The following is a 16,350-nucleotide window of genomic DNA, read 5'->3' as shown; positions in this document are numbered from 1 at the left end:
TTATAAATAGAACTCAACAGTAGAAAAAACATTATTGTCCAATTTGACACATTTGAGAAAGCCGTTACTGGGTTAGGGGACTTGGCTCTGCCACAGACTGACCTGAACTGACAAGTGTCATCAGCTCAGCTGTTTCTTAACTAAGAAAAGCAGAGAGTACAATTTCCGTGCCACGATCGTTCCTGTGCAGACTTCCTTTGCTCATCTGCAAAATGTATTTAGAAATGTGGTCTGTTTGGAACAGACTTCCTTGCATTTTTCTGCTTTTACAGATGAAGATCATCTGGAGATGTCGGAGTTTCTTGACCTTGATGCTCTTTTATGGCCTGAGATGGCCTTGAAAGAATTATGTAACCATGACAGCTGAAATCATACTGTTTTTTTGCCGTAGTATGGGCTGCCCTTACTACTTTGCCATGTTTTACCACAGCCCTTTTAAAAGGTTGACTGGCTTCAGTCTTGAAATTTTGAAGTTTGAGCTCTACCTAGTATTATATAGTTAAGTGCTGTTTTTATTTTTGTCTGGCCAGCAAACTGTCTTGCCAATCTTTAGTGGTCCTGCATGAACATACCGTATATACTCGAGTATAAGCCGACCCGAGTATAAGCCGAGGCACCTAATTTTACCACAAAAAACTGGGAAACGTATTGATTCGAGTATAAGCCTAGGGTGTCCATCTGCATGCCTCACTGTGCCCATGCCTCACTGTGCCCATGACTAGACTTACGTTATACATGGGAGTATATAGAAGGGGTGCCCGGCTTTAAAATAATGCTCCCCGGCCGTAGGTCTCCCAGACAGCAAACTTGTAGAGGAGAACTGGGGCTACATGTGTGCCAAGTTTCGGGTCCAGGGGACCTATGACCGTCCGGTAACGGGTCCCCAAAGTTACCAGAGAAATGACAGTTTAACATGGGAGTCTATGGAAGGGGTGCCTGACTTTAAAAAATCGGTGCTCCCTGGCTGTATGTCCCTCGGAAGTGGGGCTATATTTGTGCCAAGATTGGGGTCCAGGGGACCTACGGCCAGCTGCTACCGGGTCCCCAAAGTCCCGGAGATCAGGCGCAAAAAGGTGACTCGCGTATAAGCCGAGGCGGGCATTTTCAGGACAAAAAAAAAAGTGCTGAAAACGTGGCTTATACTCGAGTATATATGGTACCTGACTTTGTCTCCTAACTTGATGGAAAAATAATATAACAAGTAAAAGAAAAGTCCCAGTTATGCTTGGGTCATGATTAGTAAGGCCCTATACATGTGAGTCAAAGTAGGGTTCCTGCTCATTTTGAATCTTTGACTCCACGGTAATGGAGGCAGACACGACCAGGAATGGCAACCCCCTTAATTCTCGTTCAAACAGTTGAACTTTAAGGCCCCTTTCACTCTGGGGAGTTTTTTGAGCGTTATGCGAGCTTTATTTGAGCGTTATTCGAGCAAAGCCTCATCTGCAATCCCTATGTGCTGGTAAAGCACTGCTAAGACCCTAACGTTTTTAGGGTGTTTTTGCAGTGCCTCAGTGTGAAAGGGTAAGGCGTTTTTACAGTGCTTTCAAATCATTTCAATGGAGAGGGGCGTTTTTGTAGCGTTTTTTCAGTGCCCAAAAGCTGCTCCAAAGATGCTGCTTGCAAGACTTTTCTCAACGCCCCGCCAGTGCAACGCCTCAGTGTGAAAGGGTGAGGCGTTTTTACAGCGCTTTCAATTCATTACAATGGAGAGGGGCGTTTTTGGAGAATTTTTTTTCAGCGCCCAAAAGCTGGTCCAAAGATGCTGCTTGCAGAACTAAGTGTGAAAGGGTCCATTGAGATGCATGGAGAGCGGGTTTATGAGCGTTTTAATAGCGATATTTTTAACGCTAAAACGCTGTAAAAACGCTTCAGTGTGAAAGGGGTCTAAATGTATGTGTCCATAAAGTGATATTTGTGGTTCTTTTTTTTCTTTTTTGGATAGATCTTTGTTATATATGACTGTAGGTTTCTGTTCACAACCAAAACTGCAAATACGGTCTTTGTTAGAGCAGGTTAAGAGAACCAAAGGAGGATCGACATTATAGATTCTGCCTTTTGAGATTCACATACCCTCTGTTGTTTGTCCTCCTATTCCTGGCTGGTGAGTTTATGGATGGCAGTGATGCAATCTCTGGTAATCTCTCTGGTGTAGTGACTGATATCAGCTAACTAATGTAAACCTCATTCTTCCTGTCACGTAAGCCATGCACCTAGCAAATGTGTGTGGCGTTGCCAAGTAAAGATATGAGTGGGAGAAAAAGAATTGACCAGAATAGGTGTTCCTCTCCGTCACACTCCTACAATATGTTCTTATATTTGATGTCTGGCCCTCACTATTTTTTTTTTATTTATATATTGCTTCTTGGGTGCAGACAAAGGCCTCTGTAGCCCATAGAAAATAGGAGTTGCTATATTTTTTTTCTAGCATTAGAACATGAATACAAAATATCTCATTGGATGATAGACGAGAGTCCAGTTTTTCACTTTCTCCACATTTTTATTACTTTTTATAAAATTTGTACTCTTTCTAGATCCTTATGAAAGGTCTGGTGCGAAAAAATGTGGTGTGATGGTGCATGGTAGCCAATCGGCTTCTAACTTAAGCTTGGACAAAAAATCTGGAAGCTGATTGGTTTCTGTGCAGAGCTGCACCAGATTTTGCAGTCTCCAGTTTAAGTAAATCAACCCCTACAGGCGGGATGTCTATGTACCATTTGAGGACATTTCCCTTCACTCCTGTCCCAGAGATCCAGCAAGAAATTGGGAGAATCCTAGAATGTTTCCCTGGATCAAGTGTCTACAATGGATGATTTCTCCTCACCTCTTGTTCCGGGACAACTCTAAAAAAAATTGTATTTCACCTTATTTTCTTTTTCAGTGGCAATGGGTCACCGGGACAGAGTGGTTAACCGCTTTAAGACTAGCCATCATCGTCCTACTGCGATAGGTTTGTTCTCCTGGGCGAATCTCCGTAGGTGCACGTTGGTAATTTAAGAGCGGTAGGGGACACGCGCCCACGGTGCGACGACCAGCCACCCACGATCGCTCCACAGAGAGCCAGATAGAGGATCTGTCAATGTAAACAGACAGACCCCTGTTCTGACAGGGTGAGGAGAGACGGATCTGCTGTTCCTAGTGATTAGGAACAGCGATCTCTTTCCTCCTCCAGTCAGTCCCACCCCCCACAGTTAAATCGCAGCCATTGCTAGTAAATTTTTTTATAAAAATACCATAAATCTATCCCCTATTTTGTAGACTCTAAAACTTTTGCGCAAACCAATCAATATACGCTTATTGCAATTTATTTTTACCAAAAATATGTAGGAAATGCTAAATTTTTTTGTTTGTAGTGCAAAAAATTAAAACTGCAGAGGTGATCAAATGCCACCAAAAGATTGCAGGGAGGGAAGGGGAGAGGAGAACTTAAGCTTGAGTAGCCTAGGTGGCGCGAGCAGAAGTAGGAGCTGGGTACCTGTTCAAACTAGATACCGCCCCCCCCCCCAAAATAAATGACATGCCAAATATGGCATATTGGGGGGTGAGGAGTCCTTAAAGTGTAAGTTCCAATTTTGGGTGAAACTCCACTTTAAGCGCCCTAGAGACTGAAAAAGCTTGAGAAGATCTAACCCAGTGTTTCTCAACTCCAGTGCTCAAGGTGCCCCAATGGGTCATGTTTTCAGACTTTTCATTATTTTGCACAGGTTATTTGATCAATTTCACTGCCTTAGTAATTGCCACAGCCATTTCATCTGAGGGAAATCCTGAAAACAAGAGAACCTGAGAACTGGAGTTGAGAAACACTGGCCTAACCCTTCCCTTCTTGAATATCATGGCAAGCAAAAGAAAGAAGGAAACTGGTCACTGATGGTGAAGCAGACTTGTCTGAGTTTCACCCTTTCGGACTAATTTGACCAGTAATTTATCACTGTGTTTAGTTTGCATTTGTGCACACAGATCCCTAGCTGAAAAATATGGCTTGTAGTTGTATTTATGATGCGTGAATGGGTAATGCAAATCTCATGAACTGAAATTTGTAGGATTTTTGCATAATAGCTATGTGTATTAAACCTGCAGGTGCTGAGGACTTCTGTGTGTCAATATTGAAGGAAAGTGAAGGGTGCAGCAGGTAAAACCCTTTCAGTTTATGACGGTGTTGTAATTTTAACAGCTCTAATCGGACAATTTGCAACAGTAAAAGCACAGATTGAAGGGTATCTGGTATTTTTCTTTGTATTATGTAAGGATGAGCTCCGGCGTGCTCGCACAGTCCACGTGCAGAGCCCACCAGGAAGTCGGCACCACTCTAATCACAGGTAGGGAGACATTTCCCGATCTCTGCAGCCGAGCATCGGGACAATGTCTCCCTGCCTGTGATTAGCGCAGCACGGTGTCGACTTCCTGGCGGGCTCTGCACGTGGACTGTGCGAACACGCCGGAGCTCATCCTTAGTATTATGTTTGCAGAATGCCGCAGTGTTGCACTGTGGATGTGGTCAGCCATACAATAAGGCTGAGTGTATCGGGCTTGTCTGAGGTAGGAGATGTTTTTTTTTTAATATCTATTTAAATGCACTTCTCTGGTTGATTTATGAAAGCGTATATAGCAGCCATTCAGGTTCCACATTCATTGCCTGGGAAAAGTCGTATAACGTTGAGTTACTGTGGGAAAAGCCACTCTCTTCGGTTTTCTCTAGTGCATAGATCAGTGGACTCTACAGGTGTCAAGATTTACATTGTGGTACTAATTTCCATTAGGCATTTAAAATTGCCAGATGGTCTCCGCATAGCTCTTGCACATAGAGATGCTTAAATGGAGCTGCCATTTTCCTGAAACAATCTTAATTTAAAGACAATCAATCTAAGGGTCTTGCAAGGTAATCTGAATATCCTGCTTTAAGATTCTAAGTCTACTGACTTAACAATTGGCAATTTCTGTTTGATACTCCATTCAGTTTTTAAGTCAAAATTTGGTGAGCCAGGTGGCATCAGCATGGCCACCCATGGCTTGAATTTCAGCTGATTCACAGGAATTGGCCAAAATTTGCTTAGCTTAACACAACAACTTAATTTTCAGGGTTCATAGGTCACTTAAAGTTTGACATTTGCTCTCTATCATGGCTGTGAGCTCATTTTTCCTCTGTAGTTTACATATGCAAAAAACATGGAGCTAAATGGGACTTTGAATGTACATTATAGGTCAGGGGGTCTCTAAACTATGGCCCTCCAGTTCAGGAACTAAAATTACCATCACGCCTAGTCTTGTTTTTGAATGTCAGAGTTTTACAATGGGATGTGTAGTTCCACAACAGCTGGTGGGCCTTGATTTGAAAGAGGGCTACCCCGCTTCATCAGGGCCTTGGATCCTCTAAAGTATACTGTGTAATAGATGTATGGGATACTGGTAACAAATAGTCTGCCAGGTCAGTGTAGAACACAACCAAATCCTTCAATGCCCACTCCTACTCACAAGGGTTATCGGATGAGCAGATCCAAGCTTAATTTGCAGAAATTGGATAAATATTGACTATCACATATCTGAAACAAGGTCCTAGATCAAGTGGGTGGTGCGTTGTTCTACCTGGATAGGTGCGCCTCTAAATAGTTGGAAACCTGGCAGGCTGATTTGAAAAGACCAGTGTGGCTTGTGGTAATCGTGACCTGTAGTTTACAGAGCGTCATGATTTAAGGCCAGTTATGTGGCAAGAAAGCATCCGATAGACTTCAGGTAACCCCTTATTCTGAGAGTGGAGTGTCACTCTCAAAGCTAGCTGAAGAGGAAAATAAGTATTTAACAGGTAAAACTATTTTGGTATTATAATAGTTTTAATACCTAGACCTTAAAACCTAGAATTTTCATTCAGTGGTGGGTGTCCCCGAGAAGTCCCCCTAAACCCCCTGTTGATATGGGACTTGACTTCTGCTCCAATTTGGAGGTTTTACCATGCTTTTCCTTCTACCTAACCTATAACATATAGCAGCCAATTGGGAAGCACGCATTGGACAGTGGGATAAAGAGGTGGTGTTGAGACCCACACAAGGGTGTTTTGGGGTATAAAGGTTCTCTTGAGTGGACACAAAATGGCTGGCTGAAAATCGTTTGTATGGGCCAGTCAACAATTTGTAGGGAATAATCTGAAAACCTTGGTTTACTGGAAAACTCTTTTAAAAAAAAAAAACTGTACTGAATAGGTAAATTTAAAAAAATCCTCCTCTACTGTATGTATGGAGGGAGCCATGGTTGTCACCTTTTTAGGCTGCTCTTCTAATATGGGCTTCAAGCTTGTACCTCTTCAACTCCATTACATGGAATGCAGTGCAATTGGTAGATTACAGAAAGACTCCTATGGCTGTGTTTAATTTCCATTGGTCATTAAGGTCCCTACTTAATGGGATTTTTAGGCAATTCAATAATAACGAATCACTGATAAAAAAAAACACGTTTTTATTTCCTCATTTAAAGAAAAAAAAAAAGATTTTGTATTATAAAAAACAATAAACAATTTGTATACAAATACAGGAAGATTCCATCACATTGAGCATAATGGTATTCATCATATGAAAACATTAGAATATGTTGAAGTGGTATTCCCCAGCTACTTGCAGTTCCACCATCAACTTCATATTTTTTTTTTTTATAATACAAATTTTTTTAATGCGGAAATAAAAATACTCTTTTTATCATTAATTAGTTTTTATTGAATTGTCTTAAAAATTCCATTAAGGAGGTGCCATTTATTAATCACCATTGGTAGATTACAGAAGATGGCTAGGAAGGAAGGTATTTTTCTTTGCAGCTCACAGGAAGTGAGGACACTGCTTTTCTGTAGTTGCTGAAAATTTGCTTAATTTTTTAAAACAAAACAAAAATTAATGCAGCTGGCACATCTAAAAACTGCAAGCTGCAATATCTTATTTTTGTTCTTGGGTTTAGTTTTCCCTCAGCTGCTGTTGTTAAGTTTGTGTGTTACAAGAAAATTAAAGTAATCTTTTGTTCTATATCCACTAGACTTTAATTATTGTGCTGTGAGATGGTTATATAAAATTGCTTAAGTGGGTGAAGGTCGGTAGAGATAACCTCTTATGTGATATCTTGGCGTAATGTTCATCTGAAATTGTATCTTTTCCTCATAAGAAGCTGCAGTATAGTTTACTGCAATAAAACTTCTAATACGGTTAAGTTATGTCAGCAGTATAACCGGCAAACTTTACCATCCCTAGATAAATGTGTACATGGAGATTTATAGGTCCTTGAAGAACAGAATGGCTGCCGAGTAGCTTCTATGACTATCTTTAGTTTGTTTCTACGGCTTTGTTAATAAAATGTAAACTTGCTTATGGCGGCTTCACACTGCCGGGTTTTGGCTAAAGGGCAGCTAACCCACAGTTTTTGTGCAGGATAGCTGTGCTTTCCTATAGACTTCAATTACCGGTATGTCCCATGGTTTTGGTGCGCTTTCAGAAAGCACACCCAAGCCATGGGACATAATGGAAGTCTATGGTAAAGTGCAGGTTACCCATAGCACGGTGGTGCAGTGTGAAGCCATGTTAATTTCCAATCTTTGCATAAAAGTAAATTTTGATGTGTCAAGATATAGGATGGTTATCCGAGCAGCCAGGGCTTTGAAGCAATGTTAAAGTGGGGAGAGTCCAAGAAAACCCTGAATTGGGGACCCTGAGGGTTGAAGCAGTACTCTGTGTTTTTTTTTTTTTTTGTCTGCAAGACCAAGTTCGCCATACAGGAAGGGGTGGGCGGATTGCAGCTGTGCAAATGTGTTGTGGGCAAGCTGCTTGCGTCAGGCTCAAGTTTGTGAGAGTTTTCCTCCAGAATGTGCATGGAATAGCCAATTATGAGTAAATTGATTTTAATTTTTTATTTGCATAATGTTTTGTGGAGCTTTCTTGGGTTTAGTGCAAACGCAGAATATTATGTTTTTGGAGCTTTCTTAGGTTTAGTGCAATTGCAGAATATTATGTTTTTGGAGCTTTCTTGGGTTTAGTGCAAACGCAGAATATTATGTTTTTGGAGCTTTCTTGGGCTTAGTGCAAACGCAGAATATTATGTTTTTGGAGCTTTCTTGGGCTTAGTGTAAAAGCCAGGACTGCTAAGCCAACATTTAAAAAGTAGAAGTTTTGCCTAGGAGCAGAACCAAGTAACTAACCCCCTACCTCCCCACAAATCGTCTGTTCATAGAGTGTCCCAGTTATTAATAAAGGTCATGGTCATTGGACAGATATACAGCAGATGGTTGGTGGGTGGTTTAAAAAACAAATTTCAGAGAGGCATGCAATGGTATTTCTTCTTAACATGGACTTTCCTCCCAAATGTGCATACAGACGTCGCTCCTATTGCTAGAACCCTCTGTGTATCTTCTGGACGTCTGCATTTAAACATTTACAGTGGCTAAATGGTTTACCTTAATGGAGGCTATTGGATTTATTTAGACCCCTTTTAACACTGGGGCGTTTTTCAGGCGCTTTAGCGTTACAAAAAGCGCCTGTAAAGCGACTGAAAGAAGCTGCATCTCCCAATGCGAAAGGCCGAGTGCTTTCACACTGAGGCGCTGCGCTGGCAGAGCGTCAAAAAAAGTCCTGCAAGCAGCTTCTTTGCAGCGCTTTAGGAGCGGTGAATACACCGCTCTTAAAGCCCCCTTCACGTTGAGGGAGCTTTTTTTAAACTCCCCAGTGTAAAAGGGGTCTTGGCTGGGCTTTACCAGCATTTTTCGGGCGCTGGTAGTGTGAAAGGGCTCTGAAAGCAATCGGCTTTCACATTGGGATTGCAGATGAGGCTTCTTTCAGGTGCTTTACAGGCTTTTTTTCAACTCCAAAGCGCCTGAAAAACTCCCGAAAAACGCCCGAGTGTAAAAGGGGCTTTAGAGATTTTGCTCTGTTACCTTCGCATACTTGCCACGTGGGCCCTTCGTAAAGTAATTTTTTCAGGTCATTTTCTGTAACAGAGCTCTCCTTTCTGTCATTGTGTGGCTTAATTTATGCCCAAGTTGTGTCATACTGTTCTTTTTGCAGGTGTGTGTTCCTGATGTTTGTGTCTGTATACACTAAGGCTTCCTGGGTAGTTTAATTTTTTTAAGGTATATGTATAGCCACATTTTGAATAGCGTAGGGAGGGGGTAAAACGCCTGCCAGTTTATTCTGTGTATGTGCTCCATTGGGGAAATTTTCCTTCACCTCCTGTTCCAGAGAACAGAAAGTAATCTCTAAAAGTGATGGGAATTCTTCTTGCGTTCTAGTTCTGCGACAGCTCATTTTTCTTTTTCATGGTCACTTAATTGCACTGGCCAGGTTCAATCCTGATCAAGTTCTGACCAGGTCCAGTCCACCTAGAAGATATTCTATTTACAAGGAAGCCTCTTTCTACTTTACTTTTTTTTTTATCTCTAATGCCTCGTGCACACGGCTGGACTTTTTCGAGAAAAAAAAAAGCCAGTCTGACATTTTTTCTTGGAAAGTCCAGCAGTGTGTAGCCTCCATCTGACTTTTTTTTGTGGGAAGTCCGACGGACCTTAGAGAACCTGTTCTCTTTCTTTCCGTCGACTCACGACGGACTTTTACATGGTCAAAAGTCTGACCGTGTGTACAAGGCATAAGAGCATCTATACAGAACATCAGCAACCGGTGTAAATCTACAGCAAGCATACATGTCAGCAAAACCTGCTATAGTTACCAAAGTAGATAAGTCTATTAATGTATAATAACCTTATCTTGCACACATATGGTGTGGTGCTTATATAGAAAGGCGGATGTTGACATTCACCCTGGCTGACCTACAATTAATGTATTTTTGCCTTGTGAAACTAATGTAAGAGACGTACTAACTACCCAGCCGGCTGCCTGGGGTGAATGTTAGAATTGGCATTTGACGATTACTGCTGCTGTTTTCGAAGAATAATATCACTTTTTCCATGGAATCCAGAGAAATGATGTCTGCATAAATCGTTTTTCCTGGCTTGGTGACATGAAAGATGTTCTTTGTCCATTTGAATGTCACTTTAGTTTTGGGGAACTGTGGGCATAGGCTGTCAGAGGTCCAGTGTATTTTTTTGGCATGGGATTTAGTCCTGACCTTAAACTTATGGGTTGCTCAGTAAAGCAGTGCAAAGAGCAGTGATATTGTGCAGGAACTTAAAGCATCCAATCGGATATCATTTTGCTGAAGTCAGATCAGAAAAAGATTTTTTGCTGACTGGTGTCTATTAAACATGGCTCTTTGCCTTAAGTGAGTCCTCCTTTTTTTTTTTTTCGGAGCAGTGGGTAAACGAATGGAGCCAATAGGCTGAAAATACCTCTGTTCTGATGCTACAACTTCACCTTTCTCACCCTGCATGTGAATTCCCCAATCCACCAAATGCATGTCCAACACTAACTGTCCTATGTGGGATGCTTCCGGAACGAATTATGCTCACAATCCAAAGTTTTACTGTATAATGTGTAAAGTTCTACTTAAAAAGGTTTGCCTTAGTGCGCAGTTCAGCATTTTGGTGGAATGCCCATAAAATTATTCATGCTGTTAGAAATTATTAATTGGCAGTGCTGAGCCCAACTGCAGAAAATGCACAAGAGATATTTAAAGTGCTTATTGAGGGCCTACTGGCTCTGAAACACCATAGAAATAAGGATTTGTGTTTATCACAAATCATGGTTACTAATCAATTATTTATTAATAAATGAATTATTATTATTATTTTTTTTTTATGATTGTAATTTTACATCATAAATGCCGTATTATACTATTGAAACATGTTTACTAATATTACTATCATGAGTTACCCTTGGGGAATGTGATACTCGTTATTTACATTCCATATACAGTATCAGACACCCACTTGCCTCATTTAAAGTCCCAACCCTACCCCTTTCTCTCTACATATATATGCAGGGATAGAGGCATGCTGGTGTTTAGTTTCAGGTGGAGACGGGTCATACTAATTTTTCAGCCTTTTTGCTTATGGGCGGTTGACACCTGCTTCCCCTTTATGACCTGCCCCTCCTTGTATTGGTGGCTTCATTAATCCACAAATTAACTTACCATCCATATATAGAATAAAAAACCCATACTTTTTATCAATAGATTTTTCTTGCTTCGTTATACTTTATCGTTCTAAACAAATGCCATCCAACTATCATTCGACTTTGCTCTAATAGCTACTCTAGAAACCTGTGTATACAATGAATTTATCCATCCCTTTCAGTCTTTCACCCATTCAGCCTGTGGGAGGTGGGTCTGGTTTATTGTGGTATCGCTTAACCAGGGCTGCCATGTGCTCAGCTCCCTCTCCCCCCGCCCACTACACGTTGGGTGGGCGGAGCCTGACCTCGGCACATCAGCGCCATGTGAGCGTGTTCCATCCTTGTGTTGTATGATGCCCTGGGACGGGAATGTGATGTATACATCCCGGGCTGTGGCAGAGGTAGGTGGGCATCCACCAGTGGTGTTAAACATCACCTGTGGAGGCTTGCTGCCCCATCTCTTTTGCCACAACGCGGTATAGATGATGCTGGCGGGGATATGCAATACAGAACCGGGGACGGTTACCAGTCTGGACCAGACCGACATCCCACTATACCAATATCCCTCACAAGGATTACACCTCCCATGTTCAACCGCTCTTCAATCCAGGAAATTTAGGATTGTTGCTTCTCTTATGAGACAAACCGTCCCAGTTGACTTTTTCGAGTGGTTTAAGCAGGTTTGAATACTTTGATCATTCATTGATTTGATAGTTCGGATGTGTTTAAAAGGCCAATTGTCCAATATTTCATTAATAAGCTGGCACTGGAGAGATCGTGCTGCTCCCCCACCACCACCACCACCTCTCTCCCATCTCAGTGGGGTTTTATTGCAAGCTGGGCAGACTATACAATTCTGAGCTTCACTGGTTCTGTTTTTGCATGAGAAGGGCCAGTTGGTATCTAGGCAGCAACTAGATGGGGCGCCCAATTCTTCTTTTTTTTTTTTTTTATTAAAATAATTTTCAGCGCTACAAAGCGAGAATGTGAATGTCGCATTAGAATTTGTTTCAGTAGTGATCCAACGTGACCCATGCTGCTTTGCCTTAAGCAGTAAACAGTGAGATTTTTCAGGTCAGGATTGTTTTTCATTCAGTGATTTATAGACAAGCCTTATAGATATTTGGCTCTAAAAAGAGGGAGAGACTTCAGCCATATATTAAACCATGTTTATAGACAGACTCCATGTACGGTTTTGCAATGTGCATGTGTTTAATCTATCCACATCTAGCATTTTATGAAATTGTTGTGCATACCTATTGTGCAAGACTTCATATTTCTTCTTGTATAGGAAGGATCCTTCATCACTCACACTGGTTTTTCTAGATGTTGTAATCTGACGCTTTAAAGTAGAATTTCAGCAAATGTAATTTTTTTGGGTGGACATAGTGTAGATGGGTTAAAACCTCAGTCTGTGTGTTTTTTTTTTAGTCCGAAGAGAAAAAGAGAGGGCGCACCAACCTTGTGCATTATCCTTAGGTACATTTTATTAAAAATAAAGTTAAAAAACTACTCGCAAACAGATGGGAGAAAAACTTTGCGATACAAGTGATCCCAGATGACCGCAATTGGTCTAGAGACATCAGACTCCAGATGGTACCAGAGGAGATTTCAAAGGCCCAGCATTCTGCCCTGCTTTTCGAAGGAATACCTTCTTCCTCAGAGCCCAGCATTCTGCCCTGCTTTTCGAAGGAATACCTTCTTCGTCTGAGGAAGAAGGCATTCCTTTGAAACGCGTCGGCTAGCAATGGCCTTCGAAATCTCCTCTGGTATTATCTGGAGTCTGATGTCTCTAGACCAATTGCTGTCATCTGGAGATCACTTGTATCGCAAAGTTTTTTCCATCGGTTTGTGAGTAGTTTTTTTACTTTATTTTTTAATAAGTTACCTAAGGATAATGCACAAGGTTGGCACGCCCTCTTTTCTTTTTCTCTTCTAACTGCTAGGATACCCCTATCCTTGAGGGCAGCAAGGCCTGTGGCACTATCTATTCCAAGCTCTAGTTCACCTGGCACTCATTTGTTTGCAGGAGTGTTTCTGTGTTTTATTAGTGTCTGGGGGCTGTAGTTGACAACATTTTGGATGTAATATCCAGGTGCACTTAAATGGAGTCTAAGTTGGTTTTTGATTCGGAGCATCTCCACTTGAGTGGTTCTTTGCCTGCATAAAGAATTCTTTCCTGGTGGTGGTGGTGGTGGTGGTGGTGGAGTGGCTTAAAAGTGGCTCAGATGTTGCATGCTACATTTAGGTTTGTGCATAGCAAAAATGAAAAACTGTGTTGATCTATTTGGGGTCGGAAAAAGATGTGCTTGTCAAACTTTAGAAACGACTGCTTCGTTGTTTCTTATGTAGACTTTGTTTTAGTTAAGCTGGTAAAGTTTATATCTTAGGCTTAGCATCATATGCTTAAAGCAGAGGTTCACCCTAAAAACATTTTTCTAACATTACATTGTGCTCACTTCCAACATTGACAGTATGCTGATTTTTTTATTCATTTTTTGCTTTACATACCGTCGTATAGCTATTTCCCCCCCGACTTCCGGGTAGTGGCTCCCGCGGGAGTGGGCGTTCCTATGCAGAGGCTAAGTGATTGACGTGATGACAAAAACTTCCCCCCGGCACATAAGGCGCGTCACGAGTTTCCGAAAAGAAGCCGAACTGCAAGTTGGCTCTATACGGTGCCTGCGCACACACGTTCGGCTTCTTTCGGAAACTGGCGATGCGCCTTATACGCCAGGGGGAAGTTTTTGTCATCCCGTCAATCACTTAACCTATGCATAGGCGATCCTATGCAGAGGTTAAGTGATTTTTTTCGCATTTTTCTTTACGGGGTGTGAAAAAGCAGCAGACCTATAAACTTCATGCTGATCGTGACCCTGGTCAAGCTCGATTAGGGATGCAGTCCTAACCACGGAGTCACCATATTTTCTTTTAGATGTGGTCTGTAGTTCAGAGTAAGATCGCTGGGATAATTCTTCAAATTTAGGCAGTGAGTGACAGTGGCAGTGGCAACTACAAACTTTAATTATTTGTGCCTTTCACTGATTTTTTTAATGTATGTGGTTTAGGGGTATGGCAGAAATGGACCTGTGTCTTGTATCCCACTGGCCATGTGTTCTCTTAACATGAGGTTTATTTGTAGACTGGAAAATCCCTTGAATGCATAATAGGATATTACACTACTGCTGTGTTTTATAGGTCACAAGGCCTTGATGTGTCTATCTCTAACGTTGCTTTTAGCTATGCAGCATGACGAAAGCTTTTTAGTGAGCGTTCTAAATTAGATATGAGTGACGTACCCAGGCAACATAATGTAACACGGCCTGCTTTGTCATTTTAGATGAGAACCATGATCTACAGCACTGAAATGAACTAGGCTGCTCGCTTCAAGGAAGATGTTCAACTTCAACAAGAACTGAAATGATCAGACAGTATTAAGACCAGAGGATCGATGATCGTGGGGCTGAGGAGCGGGGACGTGAGGGCTAACATGGTGACACTAATTACCGAGAAGCTACAGAACCAAAGCCTGGATGATCGCTCATGCAAAACATACAACATTAATCTGGTACGTGGTATTGTAATTGGGCATCTTTCAGGCCTGGATCAGACGGGTTGTGCAACGTGTTAATGTACCCAAATTATACAGATTGCTAATAATTTTGCTTTCAAGTGCATGCAGGCCGGGCTTAATTGTCTCATTAACTGGAACATTAGAGGCTTTTTAATAAAAACAATTGTGGTTTTTCTTCACATTGTGCTTGTGTGAAGGAACACAGTATAACTATTATAAGCAAATACTTGGTTAGAGAACCTAATTTTTAAGTTCTGGGATTCCCACGGTTTGTTCTGTACTGTGAGGAACCCAGTAATTACTTTGACAAAGTAAAACTGGTCTTGTTTGTCAGTGTTTGCTTTTTAGAACTTTGTATCTCAACAGTGAGCAATCAGAAGATCGCCGACATCAGATACAAGTGAACAGGACATGTTTTTTTCAAGTTGATGCTCATCTTCGTTTCAGATGCCCTTGCTTTGAGGTTACGTGGACCCTGCTTTGCAAATTCAGCACAGCTCCAATCTCACTGCACAGTACAGAGCCAAAAGCCGAAGTGACACAGGCACACTGAAAATATCCTCCTGCCTTTATGGCCGGTTGGGGTAGAATGTCCTGGGTCTGGCATCAGTGAGGGTAAACAATGCCTCGGGCTTGATGGTTGGTTACATAGCACCTGTGGTCAGGAGGAAGAGGAACTGTGCCCCATCATTGGTATTAACTGTTGAAATAGTGCCCATCATTGGCATTACTAGGAGGAATAGTGCCCTATGTTTAGTGTCAGTAAGTAGAATAGTATCCAATCATTGGCATTACTGGTAAGAAGAGTGCCCCATCATTGGCATTACTAGGAGGAAAAGTTCCCCATGGTTGGTGTCAGTGGGAGGAATGGTGCCCACATTGTCTTTATTGGGAGGAATAGTGCCCTATGTTTAGTGTCAGTAAGTAGAATAGTATCCAATCATTGGCATTACTGGTAAGAAGAGTGCCCCATCATTGGCATTACTAGGAGGAAAAGTTCCCTATGGTTGGTGTCAGTGGGAGGCATGGTGCCCACATTGTCTTTACTGGGAGGAATAGTGCCCTATCGTTGGTGTCGGTGAGCAGAATAGTGCCCCATCATAGATGTTACCGGTAGGGATAGTGCCCCGTCATTGCAATTACTGTGAGGAATAGTGCCCCATCATTGGCATTACTGGGAGTGCCCCATGGTTTGTGTCAGTGGGAGGAATAGTGCCCCATCATTGGTGTTACTGATATGAATAGTGCCCCAGCATTTGGTATTGGTGTCAGTGGCAGGATGCCTTGTTGGCACAAGTGGGAGGAATGGTACCCCAAGGGCCAGATACATGCTAGTCAGGGGCCATAGTTTGGAGACCAGTGCTTTTATGTTTGTATTCACTGCTTTGCCTATGGGTGTCTGACACATAACTTATCTTGGAATAGGTAAGAAACAAGAGAGAAGCATAAAGATCTTTTTTAAGTCTTGTTCGTCATTACAATGTAATCGATTTAATGTCAAGAGTAGGGTACAAAGTATCCTGGTATCTTTATAGTCCATATCAAAGCATAGCAATGTCCATGCTGGGTTTTATTGTGCTTTTAAGACATATAAATAGTCATTAAAACACACTATAATAAAGTAGATAAAGAGCAGAGAGTGACAGGAATGCAAATGGCTCTTCCTATCAGCTGTTTGCAGCCTTTAGAATTGTAGACTGCGGTGTAGTGTCAATGAACATATAAGGCTTTAATGAATAGTGTGTGTGTGTG

General features: G+C 41.8%; 1 protein-coding gene across 6 annotated transcripts in view; it reads left to right on the top strand.

Annotated features, from left to right (window-relative positions):
* The window catches only part of FAM53A (family with sequence similarity 53 member A), a 109,840-nt gene that overhangs the window by 34,224 nt on the left and 59,266 nt on the right, over positions 1 to 16,350 (top strand). For 5 of the 6 annotated variants that reach the window (XM_040335268.1, XM_040335270.1, XM_040335265.1 and 2 more), the window contains exon 2: positions 14,365 to 14,592. In XM_040335268.1, the coding sequence (XP_040191202.1) occupies positions 14,476 to 14,592 (117 nt within the window). In that variant the 5' untranslated portion in view covers positions 14,365 to 14,475. Of the gene's footprint in view, positions 1 to 4,077; positions 4,130 to 14,364; positions 14,593 to 16,350 lie in introns of all 6 variants that reach the window. The other variant, XM_040335267.1, reaches the window with a different exon arrangement.

Source organism: Rana temporaria, chromosome 1 (assembly GCF_905171775.1).
Source record: "Rana temporaria chromosome 1, aRanTem1.1, whole genome shotgun sequence".
In the NCBI taxonomy this organism is placed as follows: domain Eukaryota; kingdom Metazoa; phylum Chordata; class Amphibia; order Anura; family Ranidae; genus Rana; species Rana temporaria.
The sequence above is the reverse complement of the archived record's forward strand: the minus strand, read 5'-3'. Positions and strand labels throughout refer to the sequence as shown.